General features: G+C 55.3%; 1 protein-coding gene across 7 annotated transcripts in view; it reads right to left on the bottom strand.

Annotated features, from left to right (window-relative positions):
* The window catches only part of NAV1 (neuron navigator 1), a 231926-nt gene that overhangs the window by 159393 nt on the left and 49724 nt on the right, over window positions 1-22809 (bottom strand). For all 7 annotated transcript variants that reach the window (XM_023632539.2, XM_070255879.1, XM_070255877.1 and 4 more), the window contains one exon: window positions 3318-4071. In XM_023632539.2, the coding sequence (XP_023488307.2) occupies window positions 3318-4039 (722 nt within the window). In that variant the 5' untranslated portion in view covers window positions 4040-4071. Of the gene's footprint in view, window positions 1-3317; window positions 4072-22809 lie in introns of those variants that run through there.

The following is a 22809-nucleotide window of genomic DNA, read 5'->3' as shown; positions in this document are numbered from 1 at the left end:
ATTTCTACTGTGGAGTGGAAGGGAGGTCTCCAGGCCCAGACGGGTCTGACAACCAAGGGCTGCGAGAGGCTCTTTCGAAGCCGTGCAGGTGGGGTGGAGCTCCTGGGTGTGTGCAGGCCCCTCAGCTGGGTGCTGGGGGTGGGGCAGGGGAGCGTTGACGTCACTTCGCCCTGGGGGGTGCTCAGGATGAGGGGGTCACTCCCTGCACACTCCCGCCAACTCAGTGTCAGCCCAGATACACGCGGGTCAAGGGGACAAAGGAACACTGGAGCTGGTTGGTTTCTTGAGAGAAATGAGTATAGATTTGGGTTTTTGAAGTCAGGGATGCAACTTGTGGGTGAGAAAGTCAGAGGACGTTCTACTGGAGAGAGGGAGCTCCAGGTAATGCATAAATGTTCCGCTGAATAACGTCACATACGTGAGGGGGCAAGCGCCACCTGACCCCCGGCAGGTGGCAAGAACCAGTCTTAGGAATCGTGGGCTGTCATGTTATCATCATCCTGGTGCACGGCGAGGGAGGCTGCGTCGGCCGTGTGGCCAAGACTCCGGCCGCAGGAACACCGAGGAGGCAGCCTTCGTCCCTCCAAACTCAGTTGGCTCTACACCGCCACCTCCACCTGCCTCCAGCTCCCCAGACATGGCCAGGCCTCCGTGTCTCCCCTCACTTCCCAGCCTGAATGGCCAGTACCAGCCACGCTGGATGGCAGTTGAACCAGAGAGCAGAAAACCGTGAGCCTGATGCTCCTGACACCGTTAACAGAACCTGTTGGGGAGGGGAAGCCCCGGGGCAGCTGGAAACAGGGAGCAGCCACGGTGGTGGGGCTGCCCGGGCTGCTTCCCAGGGAGCAGAGGTGAATGAGGTGGCAGCTCTGATGGAACCAGGCATGTGAGACCAGAGCATCAGGGAGCAGACGGAAGGGTCCAGGGAATGGGGGCTCCAGGAGACAAATGCCACCAGGAAGGACCGCCCCCAGAGCCTTGGAGAGAGATGCCAATGGAGGATGGGGCAGGGAAAAGATGGCTGGCGGTTCACTCCCTGTAGAAGCAGGGCGGGCGGGAGTAGAGACGGGGAGCAAAGCTGGAGCTCTGCAGAAGCCAAGGTGCCGGGTGGGGGTGCAGATGTCCATGAAAACAGGATTCTGTGACTTCCAGGGAGCAGATGGCACCACCTTGGCTATGAAACTTGCAAGGGTAGCCCAGCCTGGCCCGTGGCCCAGTCGCCCGTGGCAGCAGCTCCAGGCCCCGCAGGGTATGCTGGGCTCGCGTCCAGGTGCCTGCAGCGCCTGGGGGTGTCCTTGGTCCTAATCTTCCCTTGCCCGAAGCATGACCCTACCCGCCACTCTAACCCAGGCCTGAGACGGGCGGGGCTAAGAGGGGGGATGGTGGAGAAAATCCCCAGCGAGCTGCCAGGTGAGACAGATTTCCACTTCTGTATAAAACGCACACACGGAATAAACGCTCGCTGAGCGGAGGGAGCGCGGTGCTGTGTAGGCTCCACTGAAACGTGCGGAGCAAAAGATCTGCCCTCTGGAGAATGTCAGATTCTAAACACACCGGGGACCTGCAGGGTAGATCACGTAAACTCTTCAACCATTTAACATGCACTTTCCCCCAAAGACTGGGTTCAAAATGAAGGCAATCAGGTAGGAGAAGAAAGTCAAGGAGTCAGCAGGCCAACCGTTTAGTAACTGGAAAAGCATCTGGAAAGTAACTGGAAAAGCCCATTCCAGGCAGGGTCCACCCTGCGCTTCTGCTTCTGCAGTTTTCTCAGCTGCTTGAGAGTCGAAGTCAAGAACGTCACGAGGGCCCGAAAGGAGTTGCCCCTTGGGAAGAGGAACATGGGAGCACTCTGAGGGCAGGACAGCTGTCAGAGAGATGCTCCAAGAGGCAGGGATCAGCCAGGGAGAAGTCCCTTTGGTCATGGACCCAGCTAGAATTCCCGCCATGACGGGAAGCTCACTACCGTACAGGCAATTGGTAAACCTCTATCATTGTTGGAAAGTTCTTCCTACCGAGCTTCAGATGTGTCTCAAACTAACTTCCAACCACCGTGATGCTGACTCAGTTCTTTGGAGCTGCCCCCGGTAAATCTAATTCATCTCACAACGTGACAGCCCTTCAGATACTGGAAAACGGCTCTCAGACGCTCTCAGCCTTCCTCATCCAAGGTGAAAGGCTCCAGGTCCTTTAATCATTTTTACAGCACCTTGCCAGGCTCCCTCGCCCGCCTGTCAGTCTTTCTCTAATGTGTTTTTGTGCATTTACGTGGTGTTCGTAGTGGAATGTAATGCTCCGAACGTGGGCTGACCACACACAGAAGGCAGTGGCACCATGAACTTCTCTGTGCCGGACCCCACAGACTTCCACTCTTGGCTCCTGGTGGTTCCCGACCCACCGCCCGCCACGCTCTGCCACTCAGAGCCCCCAGCGTCCAGGGAACGATGTACAAGCTTCTCTGTGCCCCAAATGTGAGTAAATTTCTCCTCACATTAGCAAAGAAAAACCCAGCAAGTTAAGGTGGGCAGGAAGGGACTTTGGCATGCAAGCTCTTCTAAACTGTGTAATCCTCAGTAATTAAGGTTTAGTTTACTTAATGTGGCCATTTTAGTAAAGACTTACAGTTTTATGAGAAGAGCATAGTTGACGGAAGAGTTTCCCTCTGCACTCAACCTGCCCTGTCTGAAGAAAGCTAGAGAGACGAGCTTGGTGACCACGTGGGTATGCACAGTGGCCCCACCACCGCCAATGGTGGCCACCCCCACCTGACCATTTAAGGAGCATCATTGATGACCCTGGGTGTGCAGGGCACGCAGACAGATATGCATAAGGCAATATGGGAAGCGGAGAGAGAGAATGACAGACAGACACAAGGTATTGTGGGAGCACCAAGGAGGAGTGAGGACTTTGGTCCCCAGGAACGGAAGGCTCAGTGCCCATGACAACAAGTCAAACCCACAGAGGTGGCAAACGTCCCAGATGAATTGGGTAAGACTGACAAACCTGCTTATGCCAATACCCTAATACTCCATCTTTGAGGGCAGGAGAGATGGACGTTTTAGGGGCACCCTCCTTATGGGACTCTCTTGTGGAGTCCCTAGAATTGAGAAAGACCACAGCTGGGATCCGGGTCCCCTTTTTTTGTTCCCAATCCTATCTCAGCTCTCCAAACCCCCTGCCTGACTTCCTCTATCCCCTGGGGTCCTCTGGTCTCCACCAGCCACTCATCATCCAGGCCCCTCTCCCTCAGGGCTTGCCCCTGGCTCCCAGCTGCATGCCTCCCGTGCCCCCTCCGCCCCCTGCCTGCTGCCCCCACTCACCTGTACTGGAAAGGGGCCACCGTGGCTGTGACTGGCTGACTTTGCTGATGCACGGAGGAGAAGCTGATGGCCCCGGAGCCTGGGGAAGGTCGCTTGCTCTGCACTGGGCTGCAGACTGGGGACAGAACCCCTGAGACTGCCCTGGCATCAGGCTCCAGAGACCTGGGGACCCCAGAACTTCTGTAGTTTGTGTCTCCTTGACCTTTTCCTGGATGGTTGGGAGCCTTTCGACCTTCAGGAGCCCCTGGTATTTGGGTTTCTCCACGCGTGCTGGTCCGGGATGGGCTCCTGCCCCGGGTCTGGTGGGTTGGAATCCCTTCCTGGGCCACCTTCTTCTTTCTCGGGGTTCCCTGTGTGTCCCCAACTCTTCTGGACCCAGCCCGGCTGGAGAGGGCTGCTTTTGGGGTTGCCCTGGGGCTGCTCCATGGTGAGCCGGAGAGGCCTTCACCACCCTGGGCCGACTCTCTCACGGCCCCAGAAGCCCTGGGGGAGCCTCTCCCCTGAGAGGCCTTAGGAGAGGAGCTTCTGGAGGGGCCTCCAGGCTTGCCCAGTCTTGCGGAGGCTGCTCGCTGGGGGCTCAGGGCCAGGCCGGCCTGGCGCGGCCGCAGCTGGGGAGAGGCGCCCGGGGTGGGGATCCCAGTCTGGGAAGCCGCTCGCGGCACGGGGATGGAAGAGGCATAGTGCGGGCGGCTGGCAGAGTTCAAATTGGCCATCCCATTCATGGTCAGCAAGGCCGGCGACGCCGACGACCGCCCTGCGGAGGGAGGAGAGAGAAGAAGACCGTGAGGCACTGTCCAAGCTTCTGGCCCCGAGTGAACAGACGTGAAGCGGGTGGGGGGAGCCTCCAGCACCCAGCCGGGGCATCAGGACTTCTGGGTTGGCATGCTGACTCTGGCACCGGCCACCTGCCCGGCTCTGGGCGAACCTCTCTGCTCTGGAGGCTGTGGCAAGGCTCCCAGGCAAGCAAAGATGTGCAGGTGACTTGTGAAGTGTAAGGGGCTGTACAAATGGGCTCATTGGACATTCCTTGATTCTGATCCTGTCCATTGATGGGGACAGACTCTCCCTCGCACAGCCCCTCCCTCCCAGACCTTTCATGGGACCCGGAGTCTAGGATGTTACGCCCATGATGAACCAACTTCCTTCTGTCCTCAGCCTACTCTCTGCACGTCCCTTCCACTCGCCACTTCACCGGACACCTGGCTCTCCCCAGAGTCCGTCCCCAGTGGATGTAATCTTCTTCCAGATCCCATAAGGCCCAGAGACAGGACAGCCCATCACGTCCCCACAAGTCGTAAACTTGTAAGCCTCCCCCCGAGGCCCCTGCCACCTGGCTCATCCCATCCGCTGGTCCTCCTCTTTGATGCCATCTCTCCTGGTCCCTCCCCACTGCCACCCCCCCCCTTGGTCACTGGAGATTCTGGCACCTGGCTCATCGTCTTCCTTCCTACCCACCTCCTGCCTTGGCAACACTGACCTCCGCCACCCGCTTCTCGAGTCTCAGAGACTGAGTCCCACCTTCAGATCAAGGTGGACCCCTCTATGCACTCCCTGTCCCCAGCACTCGACCCCTTCTCGTCCAACCTTGATCGTTAATTATGCCGCGTCTCTCCTGTATCCTCACCCTCTCCTCCTCTCCCAGCTTTCCCCTCCCCGCCTTGTTAATTAATGAATTAATTGATCTATTAATCACTTTCGTCTCAGAGGGAATTTGAAGCAGTTTACGAAGACACAAGCAATCAATTCCACACAGAGGAAAGAGCTCAATGTAGAAAATGAAGCCATAAAAGAATCGGCCGCACACGTGCAGGAATGTTTCCATAATTTTGTTGTGGGAAAGGCCTTTACAAGCACCACATCACAGCAGAAATCGTCAAGGAAACACGGATAGCTCTGAACGCATAAACATTAAAATACCTGTATGGACAGAAAAAGCCCTTTTGAAAGGTTCAACCCATCAACAAACAATAAAACTACTGCAGTGTATATGAGAGACCAGGAGTTAACACTTTCAATACAGGAACTCCATCAAGGCAGCAACAAACCCCAAAAATCCCATAGAAGCAAGGGCAGAAGGCTTGAACAAGAAATACACAAAAGAATAAATACAATCGGCCAAAACGTAACAAAACAGAAGGCTTCATTAACATTGCAGAGATGCAAATTAAATGTCATCCTTTGTTGCTGTCGAATTTACTCTCTTTTGGAAAATGGTCACACGCAGGATGGGTAGATGGTGGAGCGGGGGCCTCAGGGCCTCTCACGGCGCTGTGGGCGTGGTGTAGGTCCAGAAATGCATCCGAGGGAGGAAATGAGGCAAGATGCGGGCCGAGGTGTTTGTACGAGGAAAACGCTCAAGCTGACTCCTGAGGGGAAAGGCATAGGGTGAAGATGGGACCAAGGACGCATGGACAGAGACAAGACACCAAAGATGGCCGGTCGGCCCGAGACCACTGGGATGTCCGCTTGCTCTCGGTGGGGAAACTGTCCGCACAGCCCGGATGGATTACGGCTGTTGCCGACCTGCGCTTGACCTTTGCCTCTGTGGTCCAGGACCACTTAGAAGCTAAACGGTAAGGAGTCGGTGTCGACCCTCGGGCAGCGCTGGATCTACAGACCCACAGCTGGAAATGACTGTGAGAGCTGGGGCTCCTGGGACCACTCCACTGACAGATGGAACGATTTCCACAAGAAAGAGTGATCCCGTGACCCCTGCCTCCTTTCCTCTAATTTATCCTTTAACGACTTGATATGGTTACTGGATGAACTGGAACAACACTCCTCCTCCAACAGAGAAGGACGCAAAGCGCGTGTGTTCAGGGAACCCAACCAGCTCACTTGCACCCAACCAGCTCACTTGCACCCAACCAGCTCACCTGCACCCAACCGGCTCACCTGCATCCTTCCAGCTCACCTGCACCCTTCCAGCTCACCTGCATCCTTCCAGCTCACCTGCACCCTTCCAGCTCACCTGCATCCTTCCAGCTCACCTGCACCCTTCCAGCTCACCTGCACCCTTCCAGATAACCTGCACCCAACCGGCTCACCTGCACCCTTCCAGATAACCTGCACCCTTCCAGCTCACCTGCATCCTTCCAGCTCACCTGCACCCTTCCAGCTCACCTGCACCCAATCGGCTCACCTGCACCCAACCGGCTCACCTGCACCCTTCCAGCTCACCTGCACCCTTCCAGCTCACCTGCACCCAACCGGCTCACCTGCACCCAACCGGCTCAACTGCACCCAACCAGCTCACTGCACCCTTCCAGCTCACCTGCACCCAACCAGCTCACTGCACCCAACCAGCTCACTGCACCCTTCCAGATAACCTGCACCCTTCCAGTGGACCCCCATTGCCTAGACCTACAGGACCAGGTCCAAGGCCAGCCTGGCTCCTGCTTCCTCCCCATCCAGCTCATGCCACTCCCTGCCCGCCCACGAAGCCAGGCTGAAAGGACACTGAGTTGCCCTCCGCCTGCCCACAGTCCCCCATGCAGGGCCCTGTCCCCAGCCCCAGCATGCCAAGGACTGCCCCACAGGAGGGCCTGGGGAGAACTTCATACAGGGATTTCATACCCGCAGCTGTGAGAAATTCGGTAAATTGCTGAACCTCTCCAAGCCCAGCCTGCACAAGGCGGGTAGGATAACACCTAGAAGGCAGTCAGTGGAGACAGAGGAGTCTTTAAAGAGACAAGAAGAGAACCCCAGGCTCTAGCCTGGCCCAGGACCCGTCATCAGAATCCTCCCCCAGCAGAGGGGAGGGTGGATTTGCTTTGTCATCATCCTCCTGTGTACACACCCCACCCCACTAGTATCAGCGACGTGCATCTCCGGTGATGCGAGCAGGACCAGAGCACTCCTCTGGGCCCTGAGCTGCTGACCTTGGCCTCCGGCACAAAGCTGGGCCCTGCGCTGACCAGCCGAGCTAACCAGCTGACCACCCAGGAGAAGGGCCTCGGACCACTGACCCACTGCAGCCACACCCCTGAGACTTCAGCGTTCCCAGGTTCGATCCCCAGCACTGGCCCGATTTCCAGCCAAGAGAGCCAGAGGCCAGGCTGCTTCTAGCTTACTTGCTAGCTTTACTGGACCATCATTTTTACAAAAGCTCAATGGGAAGAGGATTTAAAAGCATTCCTGTCGTAGTTCCCAGAGCCCCTGGAGCTCAGAGTGGAGCTGGGAGTGGAAGCAAGGAGCCCATTTCTTTCTTATGTGAGTGTGAGCATGAGTGTGTGTGTGCGTGTGTGGTCCACCAGATCCCCTTGTCCTAAACTTGCTCTCTTTGTTCCTGAGCCTTCCAGTGCCCTGATCCGGAATTCACTTAACCTCAGTGAACAGAGTCAAAAAGACAGCCTCAAGCGTCCTCTGTCTCCGTCCTCCATGAGCGACATCAGGGAGCAGTGCTCCCCGCTACAAAGCTCGTTGCACTGATGACAGGCTCCCCTGCAGGACCCCCGTGCTCAGCACCCACACACCTGGGTTGAGCACCTTCCCTGTGCCAGGTCCTCTGCGGGTGCTGTGGCAATCGCAGTGGCCGAGCCCCAGGTTCTGCTCTCCAGGAGCTAATGATCTGGAGGGAAGAACATACACACACCTCCCAAGCACATGGCGGAGTGTCAAGAGACCAAACAGAGTGGCAAGGGGATGCATGTGAGTTGCCGCCTGTGCGTGAGGCAGCATCCAGGAAGGCTTCAAGGAAGAGGCAGCAGCAGGTTTGGGGTTGGGGGTTTGGGGCCCGGGGAGCAGTGGGTTTGATGATTGAGCTCCTGTCAGTGCTCCAGTAGAGCCCCTGCTCTCCAGAGAGACTCTGCGTGTACTGGTTGGGGCCTGAATGCCTAAGTCCAGAGCTTGGACCTGCCATTTGCTGGGGGTGTGACCTCAGGCAAAGTCCACGGTCTCTGAGTTTCCCCATCTGTAAAATGAGGCTGAGACCAAGACCCACCTGTAGGGTTGCCTTGACCATTAAATTAGCTGACTAATTTGAAGTGCTTAGAACAGCACCCGGCTCACACCAAGGGCCCAGCAGGTGCCGTTATTACGATCACAAGGACACAGAGCCTTCCTTGTCAGGTGTCCCTCCATCCAGGTGCCCAGGGATGGAGGCTGAGCTGCTAGGTTCCCCTGGAGCCTCCAGCAAAGCAAAGAGGGATCAGAGTACCTGCCAGGCTCCCATCACAGGCCTGCAGCATCAACAGGAAAAACACCATCCATGCCGGATATGATAACACCAACTGCCCAGCCATGGAAGGGGAGGCAACTGGACACTTGGAAAACGTGTGATGGAAAGAGTAAAGGCTTTCGGGTCAGGAAGAGCTGGCTTCAAATCGTGGCTCTGCCACTTCTTGCTGTGTGGCTTTAGATAAGTTATTGGACTTCTCTGAGCCCAAAGTCCTCGTCTGCAACGAGCAGTCAGTTTTGTAAAGAGTGAATGAGAGACTAAAGGGACGACGCCTAGCACGTGCCCGACACACAGTAGGTGCTCCAGAAATGGCGGAATTATGCTAAGGAGAGCAGCTGCCCCTCTTCCCAGAAGGGAAGGAGACAAATTCAGACACAGAGTGGGACAGTCTGGCAGATGGCAGGTGAGTCAAGAGTCTGGTGGCTTCCAGGGTGAGGCGGCACAGTCGCAGCCCCGAACGTGGTGTGCAACCTCCGCCCAACACACACTTGCACCGCGCCCCACTCCTCCCGCTCCAGCCTACGCCCCACCGTCTGCTCTCTCAGCCCCTCCCAGGTGCTTTATTTATTTTTACGTCCAACACTTTTTGGTTGCATTTGCTGACGGCACGCCAGCACCGTTCTGAGCGCTCCACCTATTAACTTGCAGTTGCCCGGTGAGTTGGTGCTACTGTCATTCCCACGCCACAGGCGAGGACACCAAAGCACAGAGAGGCTCAGCAACTCGCTCGTGATCACACAGCTGGGAAGCGGCAGAGCCAAGACAGGACCCGGACCGGTCCAGCTCCAGCCTGCGCCTGGAACTGCCCTGCTCGACCTGCAGCCTGAACCCAGGCCTCCCCACCACCAACTCCCTTCATAGCCGGGCAGTATTTTGGGCCTATAAATATTTCACTGTCGCTCAGAAGGCGGTGAGAGCTGAAGCTGCAGCTCCCTCGGATCTGCGGGGTGGGCGGGATGAGGGGAGGGCGGGCGGGCAGGGTGCGGGGGTCCCCCCCCCCCGGGTCTGCAGGGTGCGGGGGGTCCCCCGGTCTGCAGGCGGCCGCGCCCTTCCGCCCTGGAGCGCCCGCAGCACGCGGGGCGGGGCCGTGGTGCTGATGGAACAGCTCCTCCCGCGGAGGCCCTTAAAGGCGCCGCCTGCGCGTTTCGTGGATGCTGTTAGGATGCCCAATTCAAAAAGGTCAGAACTTTTTTTTTTCCTTTTAAAGATTGGCACCTGAGCTAACATCTGTTGCCAATCTTTTCTTTCGTCGTCTTCTTCTTCTTCCCAAAGGCCCCCGGTACATAGTTGTATATTCTCGTTGTAGGTCCCTCTGGTTGTGCTATGTGGGACCCCAGCTGAGCATAGCATCGTGAGCGGTGCCAAGTCCACGCCCAGGATCCGAACCCTCGAAACCCTAACCACCGAAACGGAGCTCGAGAACTTAAACCACTCAGCCACGGGGCGGCCCCAAAGAGGTCAGAATGTTTTAACCACAGCATCAGCATCGAGAGGCTGGGATGCTTAAAAAAAGAAAGAAGGAAAAAATGCAAAAAAAAAGGTGGCCCACCTCCTGGGTGTCAGTCTCATGATTCCATGGTGGGCTGAGCGACTTTGGGCAAATTATTTATCTTCCCTGGTGTGTTGTTTACCAGCTGCGAAACAGGGGGGAAAATCTTGGCCTCTCAGGAAGAGGGCGAGAAAAAGACCGGACTCATCCACGGTAAAGGGCTGCAGTGTGTCTGCGCACAGGCTGTGACACACAGACACCGCACAGCACTGCAGTGGTGAGGACACAGGCCCGGGAGCCAGAGCTCCCCACCCCCAACTGGCCTCCCTGCCCATCTTCCTCACCATCTCTCCCTCCACACACAGCGCAAAGTGGGCTGCACGGCATCCTAGGCTGCACTGCATCCTGGCGTGGGGTCCTAAGCAAGTCATTTAACCTCCTGGGCCTGATTCCTCAACTGTAAAATAGGGATAATAATAGCAATACCAATCTTGTATAGTTGTTATAAAAAATAAGTGAGTTATTATAGGAAAATCACTTAAGACAGTGCCTGGCCCCTAAAAATCACTGAATAAGTGCCAATTACTATTAAGTCAGACAGACCACCAGCCAGCATTTATCTCCCTCTCTGCTCCACTCGGGTTTCCCACCAGCACTTGTATCACCCATTGCAGTCAGAATAACACAAACACTGTCGCCAGCTTGTTTCCATCCAACCTGACTCTCGATTTCCTCCTTGGAGTGTGAATAGAACAGCCAGTTCATATGGGATTGGGGAAGGCTGGGCAGGAAAAGTTAGATGAGTTTGCACAATGAACTGTGCCCTAGGTTAGTAAGAGAGATGGGGAGACTTTCCTTAGGGAGACCCTTCCACAGTCGAGGCACCCCTGACACTGTGAGGATGGCTCAGGGCAACTTGTCCAGAGGCAGGAGGTGGGCCAAACGACCCTCAAGGGTCCAGAAGCCACAGATGGGACTCCTGGATGCAGACAGGCGTCCTTGCAAGCTGCCTTACTCCCCCCACCACATAGTTTCTTCCGCCCGTGAATCCTGGCCAGTTCCTCCCAGGGTCAAACCTCAGAGTGGGCCTCACTTCTGGTTGGAGGTCATCTGGTCCCTGGAGGCTGAACCACCCTAGGGAACAGAGAGCTGTGTCCTCTGATGTCACAGCAAAGAGCTGACTTGTGCTGTCACATCCCTCAGACAAATACCACATATATAGTAACCCACACACTCACACAGACATGCATCTGCTCACTCGCAGCCATCCACTGACACAAACACACACAACCACACACAGATATACACACACCCACATCCACACACTCACACCCACATCCACACATTCACACCCACTTCCACCCACTCACTCACACCCATCCACTGACACACATGCATACACGCACATGCACACATCTCTTGTTTCAGTCTGTGCCCACTCTCCCTGTCCCTTGCTGTCCCTTCCCTTTGGACCCTTTCCCATCCAGCCCAGGAGTGAGGAGGTACTCTGTCCTCCCATCCTTGTCCATTTCAGGGGCTCCAGGCTCCCCAGCAGTGTGCTCACGGGCTTTCCCTGGGAAAATGGGCCCCCCACCCCCACCATGTGTACACAGCTTCCATTTAACATTTGTGAGTTAGAGACTTTGTGACTACAGCTCACACGGGGAGCTAGGCATGAGGCATAAAGGCAAACAAGGACACCGAGGACATTCCCTGGTGAGGAATGGCAGTGTCTTGGGGGACTCCTGGCGTGGTGCTTTCCCCGACACCACACAAGACCCCAAGACTGGGCCTCGTGGGGAGGGTCCCAGGGCTGAGGACAGGACCACTGCAGCCATTTACTAAATGTTGCTCCTTCTTGCCCAGCCTGTGATCCCTGCCAATTTCTCAGGACAGAGATGAAGGAAGATCCGAGATGGGGGCGCACAGCAGAGAGGATTTGAGGCCACCACCTTTCCCAAGCTCTTGGCCAGTAGACCCTGCCTTGGGCTCCAGCAAACCAGCGGGGGGCCATTCAGCTGGGCCTGGTCCTTGGCAGAGAAGGCGATCACCCAGTCAGGGCTGAGAGAAGGACAGGACTGGAGCCAGCAGCGCTGCCACGTCAGGCTGGGCATGGACAGAACGGGCAGGGCATTGGCAGGAACCAGAGCAAACTGGGGTCTGCGGGCTGGGACTTGGCGGGCGGGGCGGGATGGGGGCGGCTCGGTACTCCCAGCGCCCGCCTGGCTGGCCCCTGGCTCAGAGTGGGGATTAGGATTGTCCATGAGGAGGGGGACTCATTGCCCTCCCCGTCTCCACCCCCAGAGCCCAGGGCTCTGCCAACACCCTCAGGAATCTCTTTAGCCTTAAAGCTATAAAATAGTCTCTCTGGCCAGAGGGCCACATGTTCTTATGGAGGAAAGATGTGACCGTCCATGATAATCTCAGAGGTAGATGCCAGTTTCCTGGCACTTACAGGAAGCGATAAGGCTGCTGCCAAGACTCTACCTGCCACGTCCAGCCCAGTGCCCTCTCCCGGGAGAGCTTCTGAATGCCGTACCCCCCAGACTTGGCATTCCCAGAGCAACTCCATCATTCTGCTTTCGAGAGTGTCCCCCGACCCCAGGCCTGTTCTGGCTAAGTCCAGGCTCTAGGCAGGACATGGATAGATCTCAAACACCCTGGGTAGAGTGGACGCTCACTGCGTTCCTCCAACACGTCTCTCAGAATCTCTCTCTAGATTCTCTCTAGAGAGAATCCCATCTCTCTAGGCTGGAAGTTCCTGCAAATGTCCAACCTCCATTCCTTTTGCTAAGAATCAAGTTGACTTCCTGGTTCTCCATCGGGGGGGGGGGGGGCGGGGTGCTGTTTCTCACAGCCTCTGGCCTCTAGAGAAGGGAGTTTTGAGCTCCAGGGAGGGGCCCCAGAGCCGTCCAGCTGAAGATTTGTGCTCTGTCAGCATCTTGGCAGTTTCCGCTGATTTGATCCATACAAACGGCTCCACTGTCAGTATCCTTGGTTCCTTTTCAATTAGCCAAGAGAAATGATTTAGTGCTAATGAAAATCAATGGTTTACACTGTCCCACAAATCTCGGGGGCTGGAAGCCTCAGTTATAAATACCTCCCAGGAAGTCGAGCTGCCGTGGGGAGCACGTGCAGCCACACACAGCTTCTGTCTGCTCAGCACACCTCCTGCTCCACAGCCTCAGCTCCAGACCCGCTCTGGGTGCTCCCAGCAGGTGGCATGCCCTCCTGTGACACAGACAAGGGCCTGGAGTTGTAAACCACAAAAGTACGATGCCCAGGCCCCTGGGCAGCTGCCCCAAAGACGTCCATGGTGCACCCCCATCTTATTCTCTCTCCCTTTCCGTGTGTGCATCTCTCTCATTACTTCCTCCAGGCCAGAGTTACAAGAGGTCTGGCTTGCCAAGCAATAGCTTAGATTCCAGATGGGCCCTGGAGCTGACGAATGTGGGAGGAGCGGGAGTAAGTGGAGTCTTGGCGGGGGAGGGGGGCGGAGCTGGAGCCTGCGTAGATCCCCAGGCAGCTAGCCAGATGACCATGTCTCCCACCAGACTTGTCAGCTCATCTTTCTCACATTCTCTTCATTATTAGTTTTCTCCCTCAACTTAAAGTCTCCAAAGTTCTCCCACGGATGGTTTTTCCAGGCAGGCAGATGGAGGAGGCATCACTCAGAAAGACCCTCATGCTCCCCAGGCCCCAAGTCCAGGGCCTCTGGGCTGGTGGGGGGGAGGCCGGTTCCTTGGGGCTGGGGGAGGAGGGATCTGGGGATTCTGGACGGCGGCTCTGAAAGGCCTCCGGGTCAGCCACTCTGTCACTTGCAGGGTGTGGGCAGGTGCCCTGCCTGGGACCCACAGCCTGGCTCTCGGAGAGCGCTGGACTCTCCGTCTGCCGGCAGACCCATCAGTGAGACTGGGCTGAGAGGCGCAGCCCCGACCTCCCGCCAGGTGAGTCGCACGAGGCTGGCCACAGCAGCAATCAGCTCTGCCATCCCCGGAGACCTCAGGATGCTGCAGGCAGAGAGGACAGCCTCCCCACCCAACGGTGCTGGGAACACTGGGCAGACACATGCAAAAGAATGAAAGTGGACCACTCTCTGACGCCATACACAAAAATTAACTCAAACTAGATTAAAGACTTGAATGTAAGACCTGAAACCATAAAACTCCTGCAAGGAAACATAGACAGTACATGCTTGGACATCGGTCTGAGCAGTTATCTTTTTGAATATGTCTCCTCAGGCGGGGGAAATGAAAGAAAAATAATCAAATGGGACTACATCAAACTAAAAAGCTTCTGCACAGCAAAGGAAACCATCAACAAAACGAAAAGACAACCTGCCGATTGGGAGAAGATATTTGCAAACCATATATCAGATAAGGGGTTAATATCCAAAATATACAAAGAACTCATACAGCTCAACAACAACAAAACAACCTGATTAAAAAATGGGCAGAGAATCTGAACAGACATTTTCCCGAAGAAGACATACAGATGGCCAACAGGCAGATGAAAAGATGTTCAACATCACTAATTGTTAGGGAAATGCAAATCAAAACTACAGTGAGATTTCACCTGACACCCGTCAGAATGGCTATAATTAACGAGACAAAAAATAACAAATGTTGGGGAGGGTGTGGAGAGAAGGGAACCCTCGTACACTGCTGGTGGGAGTGCAAACTGGTGCAGCCACTATGGAAAACAGTATGGAGATTGCTGAAAAAAAGTAAAAATAAAAATACCATACAACCCAGCTATGCTATTTCTGGATATTTATCCAAAGAATATGAAATCACTAATTCAAAAAGATACATGCGCCCCTACGTTCATCGCAGCATTATTCACAATAGCTAAGACTTGGAAGAAACCCAAGTGCCCATCAGTGGATGAATGGATAAAGACGATGTGGTACATACAATGGAGTACTACCCGGCCATAAAAAAAAGAGGAAATTGTGCCATTTGAGACAACATGGATGGACCTTATGGGTATGAAGCTAAGTAAAATAAGTCAGATGGAGAAAGGCAATTACACCGTACGACGTCACTCATATGTGGAAGATAAACAAACACATAGATAAGGAAAACAGATTGGTGGTTACCAGAGGCAAAGGGGGTGGGAGGAAGGTGGTGGGATAAAGGGGGACATGTGCACAGTGATGAATGGCAACTAGACTTTTGGTGGTGAACACGATGCAGCCTAGACAGAAGTCGAAATGTAATGATGTACACCTGAAATTGATATAGTGTTATAAACCAGTGTCACCTCAATAAAAGAATTTAATTCTCAATAAAATCGACAAACACTAAAAAGAGAACATGAACGTGTGAGGCATGGGGCAGGGGTAAGAGGCTTGAGCTGGGAGTTTGGGGGCAGGCCCAACAGTCGAGAGCAGCCCAGGAGTCAGACCACCGGAGGGACCCCCAGGGCTAAGCATCCCCGGGGGTTTTTTCATCTCTAGGCCTCAGTTTTACCGTCTGAAAGTGGGCGAGCGATTCCAGCAGGAAAGGGCAGTCAAGCCGCGTCGCCTCCCCCACCCCAGAGCACTGGGGAGAGCAGCGTCGCCCGTGTGTCTCAGCAAAGCCGAGCTCCCCGTCCTGCTGGCCCCACCTGCCTCCCTCGGAGCCGAGCCAACCCCCTGCTTGGGCCCTCATTCCTGCCAGGACGGTGCCGCTGAGCCAGGACAAGCCCCGTCGGCAGCAGCCCATTCGTGTGGGAGTCACGCACAGAGCAGAGGCCCGGCCTGGCTGCTGCCCCAGGCCCTGGTGCCAGGCCGCGGGAGAGAAGGCTCCCCTCCCCCAGCCGACCCCAATCCCAGCGAAAGGGTCCCACCAGCTAAGGCTCCCAGAGCACAGCTCCCCAAGGCCCAGGGTCCCGCCAGACCCAGGAGGCTGACGGATAAGCTCACGAGACCCGAGTCAGCTGAGGCTGGGAGGCACCTCCTCGTCCCCTCCCATGGTGCTGGGCAGGCCAAGGAGTGTAACGGCCCCACCCTGCCTTCACGGGGGCCCCACTCAGTTACTATCCTGTGACCCCCGGCATGGGCTCTGAGCAGCCTCGCCTCTGCCTGGAAGGCTTACAGGAGGTTGGCCCAGGGCTGCCCAACAAGCAGAGCTGGGGCGACAGGGCCACCGAGGTGGGAGGTGTGGGCATCTGTAGGTTCAGACGGGAAACCCACAAGCCGTGGGGACCAGCCCCACGCCCACCCCTCGCCTGCCCTGATTGATAGCGCTAACTTTCTGTACCTTTTTGGGGGTGTTGTTCAGGGTCTGGTTCTGCTATGTATAAACTGTGTGGCTTTGGCAAAGCTACTTAAACTCTCCAAGCTTTGGTTGTTTCATCTGAAAAATGAGGGTGCCTACATCATGGAGTCGCTGTAAAGATGGAATGAGACAATGTGTGTCTTCGTCCGTGTGGGCTGCTTTATGGAACACCACAGCTTGAGGGGCTTATAAACAACAGGACTTTATTCCTCACGGTTCTGGAGGCTGGAAGTCCAAGACCAAGGTGCCCGCAGATCCCGTGTCAGGTGAGAACCTGTTTTCTGGTTCACAGATGCCATCTTCTCGCTGTCCTCACACGGAGGAAGGGGAGGGAGCTCCCTGGGGTCTCCTTTCTATGGACACTAATCCCATTCAGGGGGGCTCCACCCTCCTGACATAATCACTTACCAAGGACCCCACCTCCACATACCAGCACCTCGGGCGTTAGGATTTCAACATATGAATTTTGGGGACACAAACATTCAGACTACAACAGTGTGAAAAACGCTTAGCACAGGAGGCCATGAGAAGCACTCAATAAAGAGTAGTTCTTGTTATAAAAATAATAGTATGCTCACTAGAAAAGACTTGAGTGATCCAGAAACATACAAAGAAGACAAAGTCCACTGCCTGTCTAGCATTCTCACGTGTGCTGGCTTTTCCCCAGCTTCCTGCTATTCACACACACACACATGTATATCATAAAATTGTGAAGATGCTATACACATATTTTATCTTTTCACTTACTATGTGTTGAGCATGTTTACTTTTCATTTAAAAATCTTCAAAAATTTTTCAAAAACATACTTTTTAGTGGACAATAAACTATTATGCAAACGTGCTACACAGAGATGGCTTCGCCGTTCCACCACCACCAGCCACTTAGGCTGTTCCTGGTTTCCTGTGCTTACGGATGACACTGCGATGAACGTCCACACAAGGTTTCCTTGAGCCTCGATTATTCCTCAGGCCACGTTCTTCGAAGCGGAATCACGGGGTCCCAGGGGAGAGTCATATAAAGACTCTCGGTCACACATTGCAGACGGCTGTTCAGAAAGATTCAACGACTCGTTCTCCCTCCGATGGTGTCTGACTCGCTGCATCCTCCTCAGGGTTAGGCTCAGGCATCTGGACCGCCCAGTTCAGAGCAGGCGCAGCCCCTGCTGGGGGCCCGGGCCTCCATTTGGCCACAGAAGCCAAGAGTTTAACAATATTCTTGAATAGTCAGGCCAAGCAGGGGCCAAGCTGGAGGCAGGGATGTTGGGGTGGCCCCACCACGGCTCCTGGGCTCCCTCCCCACTGGACGTAGAGAAGAACTAACGAACTCTTCTACTTTGGGGGTTGAAGTTAGGGGTTAGGAGGAACTTTCCGTCCACGGAGAGCATTAAATACCGGGACTGGGGCCTCTCTGGTTCCTCTGCATTGGAGGCTTGGTGGGGTGGAGAATGCTCAGGGCCGGGCGCACAGACGGGACGACAGGATGACCCTCGGCCTTAGGAGTCCTCCAAGTACACAGCGGTGCCATCGAGGAAAGTGCCGGGGAAATGGGGTGGTTGGGTGGGTTGGGTGAGTCCCTACAACAGCCAGGCCCTATCGCCCTTGAGCCATAAATACAGCCCCAGCAGGCCCGCCTGGCCCGCAGGAGAGGAGGTTTTGCGATGTGAAGGTCCTGGCCTCCCTGAGGGTCCTGGCGGTCCCCAGCACACGTGCAGGTGGGTAGATCTTAGGTGCTCTAATTGGCCCAGCCTTCTTCCCCTTTCTTCCCAGTCCTTCCTCCTTCTGAGACCATCACCTGCTTCCCCATCCTAGGGGGGTCCCGCAGCCACCGGGTGAACACCTGTTGGGCCCTCGGGGTCTGTGGCTGGAAGAGCCAGGGTCCCCTCTGTGAACAGCAACCCCGGCACCTGGAGAGCCAGTGCTGTCCTCACTTCTTCTCCCTCCTCCTCTTTCCCTCCTCTTCTCTGAAGGCTTCCTCCAGGCCTGTGGGGGGTTGCAGAGGCTGACGAGACCAACCACCGCCCGGAGCAGGACCAACCAGGGAGACCTCACAGGTCCACACAGACCCACAGTCCTTGGGCTGGAGCTGTGTGTCCACATCTTGTTTATGACACGCCCCCATCCCTCACCTCCTATCCTTGGCCTTAGCCCTTCCTTAAATGGTGCTGTTCAGATACACGCCCATCCATATCCTACTGAAAAATCCACGTCATCCAGGCTGTCTGCCTGAACTAACCCACAGAAAGGCGGCCATCGGACCCAGTTGCACTCTACCTGAACAAAAATGCCCGCAGCTGTCATCCTTGGCCCTTGCACGAATGTCCCTAAGCTAGTCAATATCCCCACATGCAGACGGCCGGTCTCATGACTCGTTATCTCTTGAGGTTTGGGTTGAGGCTATTCACAACCCCCTCTGGAGGCCGTGAGAGCGAGCAAGTTACTGCCGGCAAAATTGCACACATGTCCTGAGATGCAGGGTCTCACCACCTCCTCCCACCACCACCTAACTTTTTTCTCTCTCTCTTTCTGCCATACTTGTTGTCATGGAGATTCTAACACAATGGGGCAGGTAGGAAGCCTGTTGCCTGGCAACGAGATGCTGGAGGTGCAGGATTGGCTGCCAAGGTCTCAAGGAGCAGAAAGGATGATGAGGGAAGGTGGGAAAGTAGAGAAACACCCTGGGGGACACAAAGGCACGGGAGAGAAGCAGAGACAGGAGCAGGGCGGAGAGAGAAAACCGAAGCGAGTACACGCAACCTCCCGGGGCTGGGTCACCGCTGTGCCTGAGCCAGGGGGCCCTCAGTAAAAACAGCAGAGCAAAACAAACAGACATCAACCTGTTTTCATAGCTGTGTTTATATTGTAGCAGGATGAATGGAGATTTGGACAAAAAGAAGTCCCTAAATATCAGAGTGGGAGAATTCTGTGGGAGACCCTACGGCCCCGTGGAAAGGGGTCAGGCTTTAGCGCAAGAACTTGAGTTTGAATTTCCATTCTACCTGTTCCTGATGCGTGACTCCATCAAGTGACAGAAGCGCATTGAGCTTCTCATCCGTGAGGTGGGAACGGCAGCGTGTACCTCACAGGGCTGCTGCAAGAATAAATGCGACGATGCAATGGGTGCTGGCACATCGCGGGGGCTCAGCAAGCAGTCCACGGCATGGTTACTGTTGTTGGGCTGTGACCGACCATTCGTCATTGTATCAATCACGGTTATTATGGCCAGAATTAAAAGGCTACTGTTCTCCATGTCCAGAGACCTGGCTCCCATCAGACTAACGCACCTGCTCTCTGAGACCTGGGCAAACTGTCAACCTCTCCAGGCCTCAGTTGCACATCTGCAAAATGGGGAGAACAATCTCTCCCTGAGGGTGTCATGAGGAGGATCACATTCAAGCGGGTTGATAAAGAGCTTATCCCACCCCCGAGCACCCTGGGGACATCCTAGGTGCCAGGCGCTCCCACTCCTAAGTCCCGACCTGGGTCCACTCTCGGGAGCGCAGACCCACAGGTCTGGGCTGGGGCCACTTTCAGCCTTCCTTCAAGGAAGGGAACGGCGCAAGGGTGCCTGGGTGCCCTTCCCAGCCCGCAAATCACATGTGACAGTGGAGACGACCGTGGAGACAGAAGGTAGCCCGTGCAAGACAAAGGCCCATCGTCCAGGCTAAGTTCCAAGCAAATTAATTTTGCCAAAACAATGACTTCTGCCCTAGAAGCCAAAGGCAGCTTGGGGGCTTAGAGTATCGCAGGAGACGGCGCACAGCAGCCGCTTCTGTGTATTTCCCAGCGATGCAGCAATTCCGTGCTGGGACTACGAGAGGGCTGTTCAGGGATACGGGAGTCACCAAGTCCTAGAAGAAGAGATATTCAAGGGGCAGGACTGACCTCGGTGACCCCAGGCATGTGGAACTTTGGCAAACTACTGGATGCCTCCCAGGAAAGCGACACCGTAAGATCCTTTGGGGCCCGTGAAGTTCAGGGAATTATTCTCGATGTCTAGCCTGAACCTTTCCTGCCGTCATCTTTAGTTCAGTCCTTCTGGCTCTGTCCTCAGAGAGCAATGTTACTGGCTGAGAAGACAGCTGGCTCCTCGCCGTGGGTTCCCACCAGGCCCGTGAGACAGCAGGAGCCCAGTGACTCACGCAGACGCAGACGCTGGTGAGTTCAGCTGCCTCACCGTCTGCAGCGCTTCCCAGCTCCAGCCCCTCAACACTCGAGATCCCTCTGTGGTTTCGAAGCCGACTTTTCCAGTGTGATGCCATCAGGGCATCAGAGGGACTCTGGTACCATTTCTGCTTGGCCTGAGCCAGGCTCACCAGGCAGCAGGATGGGAGAGGCTGCCAGTGTGGGCTGAGTGGGCCTGGGGAGCCAAGAGGAGTGGGAGCAAGAGGCTGGAGAGGCAGCTGGCTCCAGCTCGGCCCCTGATCGAGGGAGCCCCACCCCGCCTAGGGCAGCTCCTTTCTTTGGGCCTTTTTCTCACGGGGCCTCAGAAGGCCTGGCACCAGGGCCCAAGGCTGAGGGACTCTAAGTGACTTCATGATAAAGAAGATAATTTCCAGAAGGCTTAACTGCAGCTTCAAGAACACAGAGTTAGTTTAGGTCTGATGGTGTCCAATACTTTTCCTCCCGCAATGGGAGGAGCATGAAGAAAAGGCTTGCAATCACAGCAGCAAGAGAAACTTAATTAAGAAAGACTTCAAGAGGTTGGCCTCAGTATCGAGTAGGTTTTGCAAAACCATTCCCTCTGGGCGGTCAGGCAGGCGTGGGTGTGAGAAACACACACAGCGAGCTTATCTGGAGGTGCTCCAGAGAGGGGGCGGCTGACCACCCGAGCTGGGCGGGGCTTGGTCATTTCCAAAGGGCCGGTGGGGACCCCACCTCGGCTGCCATGAGGGAGCGCAAGGAGGGCTGGTGGCGGCCTCCCCTGCTTTAAGTGGCTTTAGGTTTACCCGTGTTAAATGTTGGCTCTTCACGTGAGATTGCATGTAAACAATGTGTTCCACAGCTAAAAAAATTTCCAGGACCCCTCCAGTTGAGTCACTCGGTGGAGCTGGGTGGGGACTGGGGACCACTGAGGCCTGAATTGGTCTGTCTCCGACCAGAGGCTTTGCAGAGGCCCCAGGAGGAGGAAATGAAGCTTCCAGAGGCTGACTTCGTGGGAATCTGTCAAGCGCTCGAGGGCCGTGAGCTCGGGACGAACGTGGTCCTAGGGCTCTGCCAGTCGAGAGCTCTCAGCTCCTCCACTGGCATCGAGGGATCAGACACCTAAGGTCTCAAGTCTCATGATTCTTGAATTTTCCCACTCGTCTGTCCCTTTTTTGCTCTCCCTCCACCTTTAAAAAAACCAAAGTTTATATTTTGAAGCAACTTTAGATTTACAGAAAAGTTGCAAAGATAGTACAGAGCTCTCTTCGCCCGGCTTCCCCTAACGTCAGCATCTTACAGGCGCATTCATCTAAACGAAGACCTTGACGTCGGCACGTGACCGTTAAGCAAACTACAGACTTTATTCAGAGTTCACCCGATTTTCCACTGATGTCCTTTTTCTGTTCCAGGATCTGATCCAGGCTCCCCCACGGCTTTTAGCTTCCTCCACCTTTTAAAACTTAAACTTCCTTCTGCAAACTCCAGCCTGTCTCCACCATGGTTCAGGGGGAAAGGAGAAGGCGTTTGGGCTCCTGTCTACTCTTGGGATGACTCTAGGAGGGGCCTGGGGCAGGAACAAGAGGAAGAGGAGGCCTCGGAGACGTGAGCCACAGCCCACCCTGCAGCCGAGAATCTCTCTCCTGGAGCTTGTCTCTGCTCCAGCCTTGGGATCTCTGTGTGCAGAGGTCATTCAATGGCCCAGAGGCTTTTAGAGATGACTATGGGGTCTCTGTCCCCAGAGCCATAAGAACGAGGTGACCAGAGTCACAGACGAGTTGCCCTGAGCCAGACCTTGCCCGTCTCGGGAAGATAACCTGACTGGAGCTGCCCTCTTGGATCGGAGCCTGGAATTGGGCCTGTGCCTCCAGAACTCAGCCCCTATTTCTGAGCACATTGCACTTGGTAACAAACAGCAGGGAAAGTGACGCTGAGATTAGACTGCCTCTCAGCAAGAACTGTTTCCAAATAAAGTGCTATTTTTTCCCTCTCGAGCTCTCCCTGGAGATGACTGCGGTGCTAAAAAACCACTAAGTATCTCTCCTTGTTTATGACACAGACATCTTCCCCTCCTCCCTCTGTCCCTCGGCCTGGTCTCTCTCATAGCAATGACATGAGTGGCGCTGCGCAGGAATCAGCAGGCGCTAGGAAGCCGGCCCGATGGGTCCCCCTCCTCGGACGAGGGGCTCAAGCAAAAGGCTTTGATTTCCCAGAGACGCAAGATTCATGGGGAGAAGCTCCCCAGACTTGGGCATTGGGGTGGGTTCTAAGCCCTGGATTTGGCTGGCTGACCATCACGGGTGCAGAGCTGCCAGAAAATCCATCATCCTATATGAGCCGTGGGTCAGGGCCTCAGGAAACCCCCATCCAACTCGTTCTGAGCTCTGTGGCCTATGAGGGGGTACAGGGAACCAGAACCGC

Source organism: Equus caballus, chromosome 30 (assembly GCF_041296265.1).
Source record: "Equus caballus isolate H_3958 breed thoroughbred chromosome 30, TB-T2T, whole genome shotgun sequence".
NCBI classification, from domain to species: domain Eukaryota; kingdom Metazoa; phylum Chordata; class Mammalia; order Perissodactyla; family Equidae; genus Equus; species Equus caballus.
Note: the sequence above shows the minus strand (reverse complement) of the source record. Positions and strands in the feature narration are given on the sequence as shown.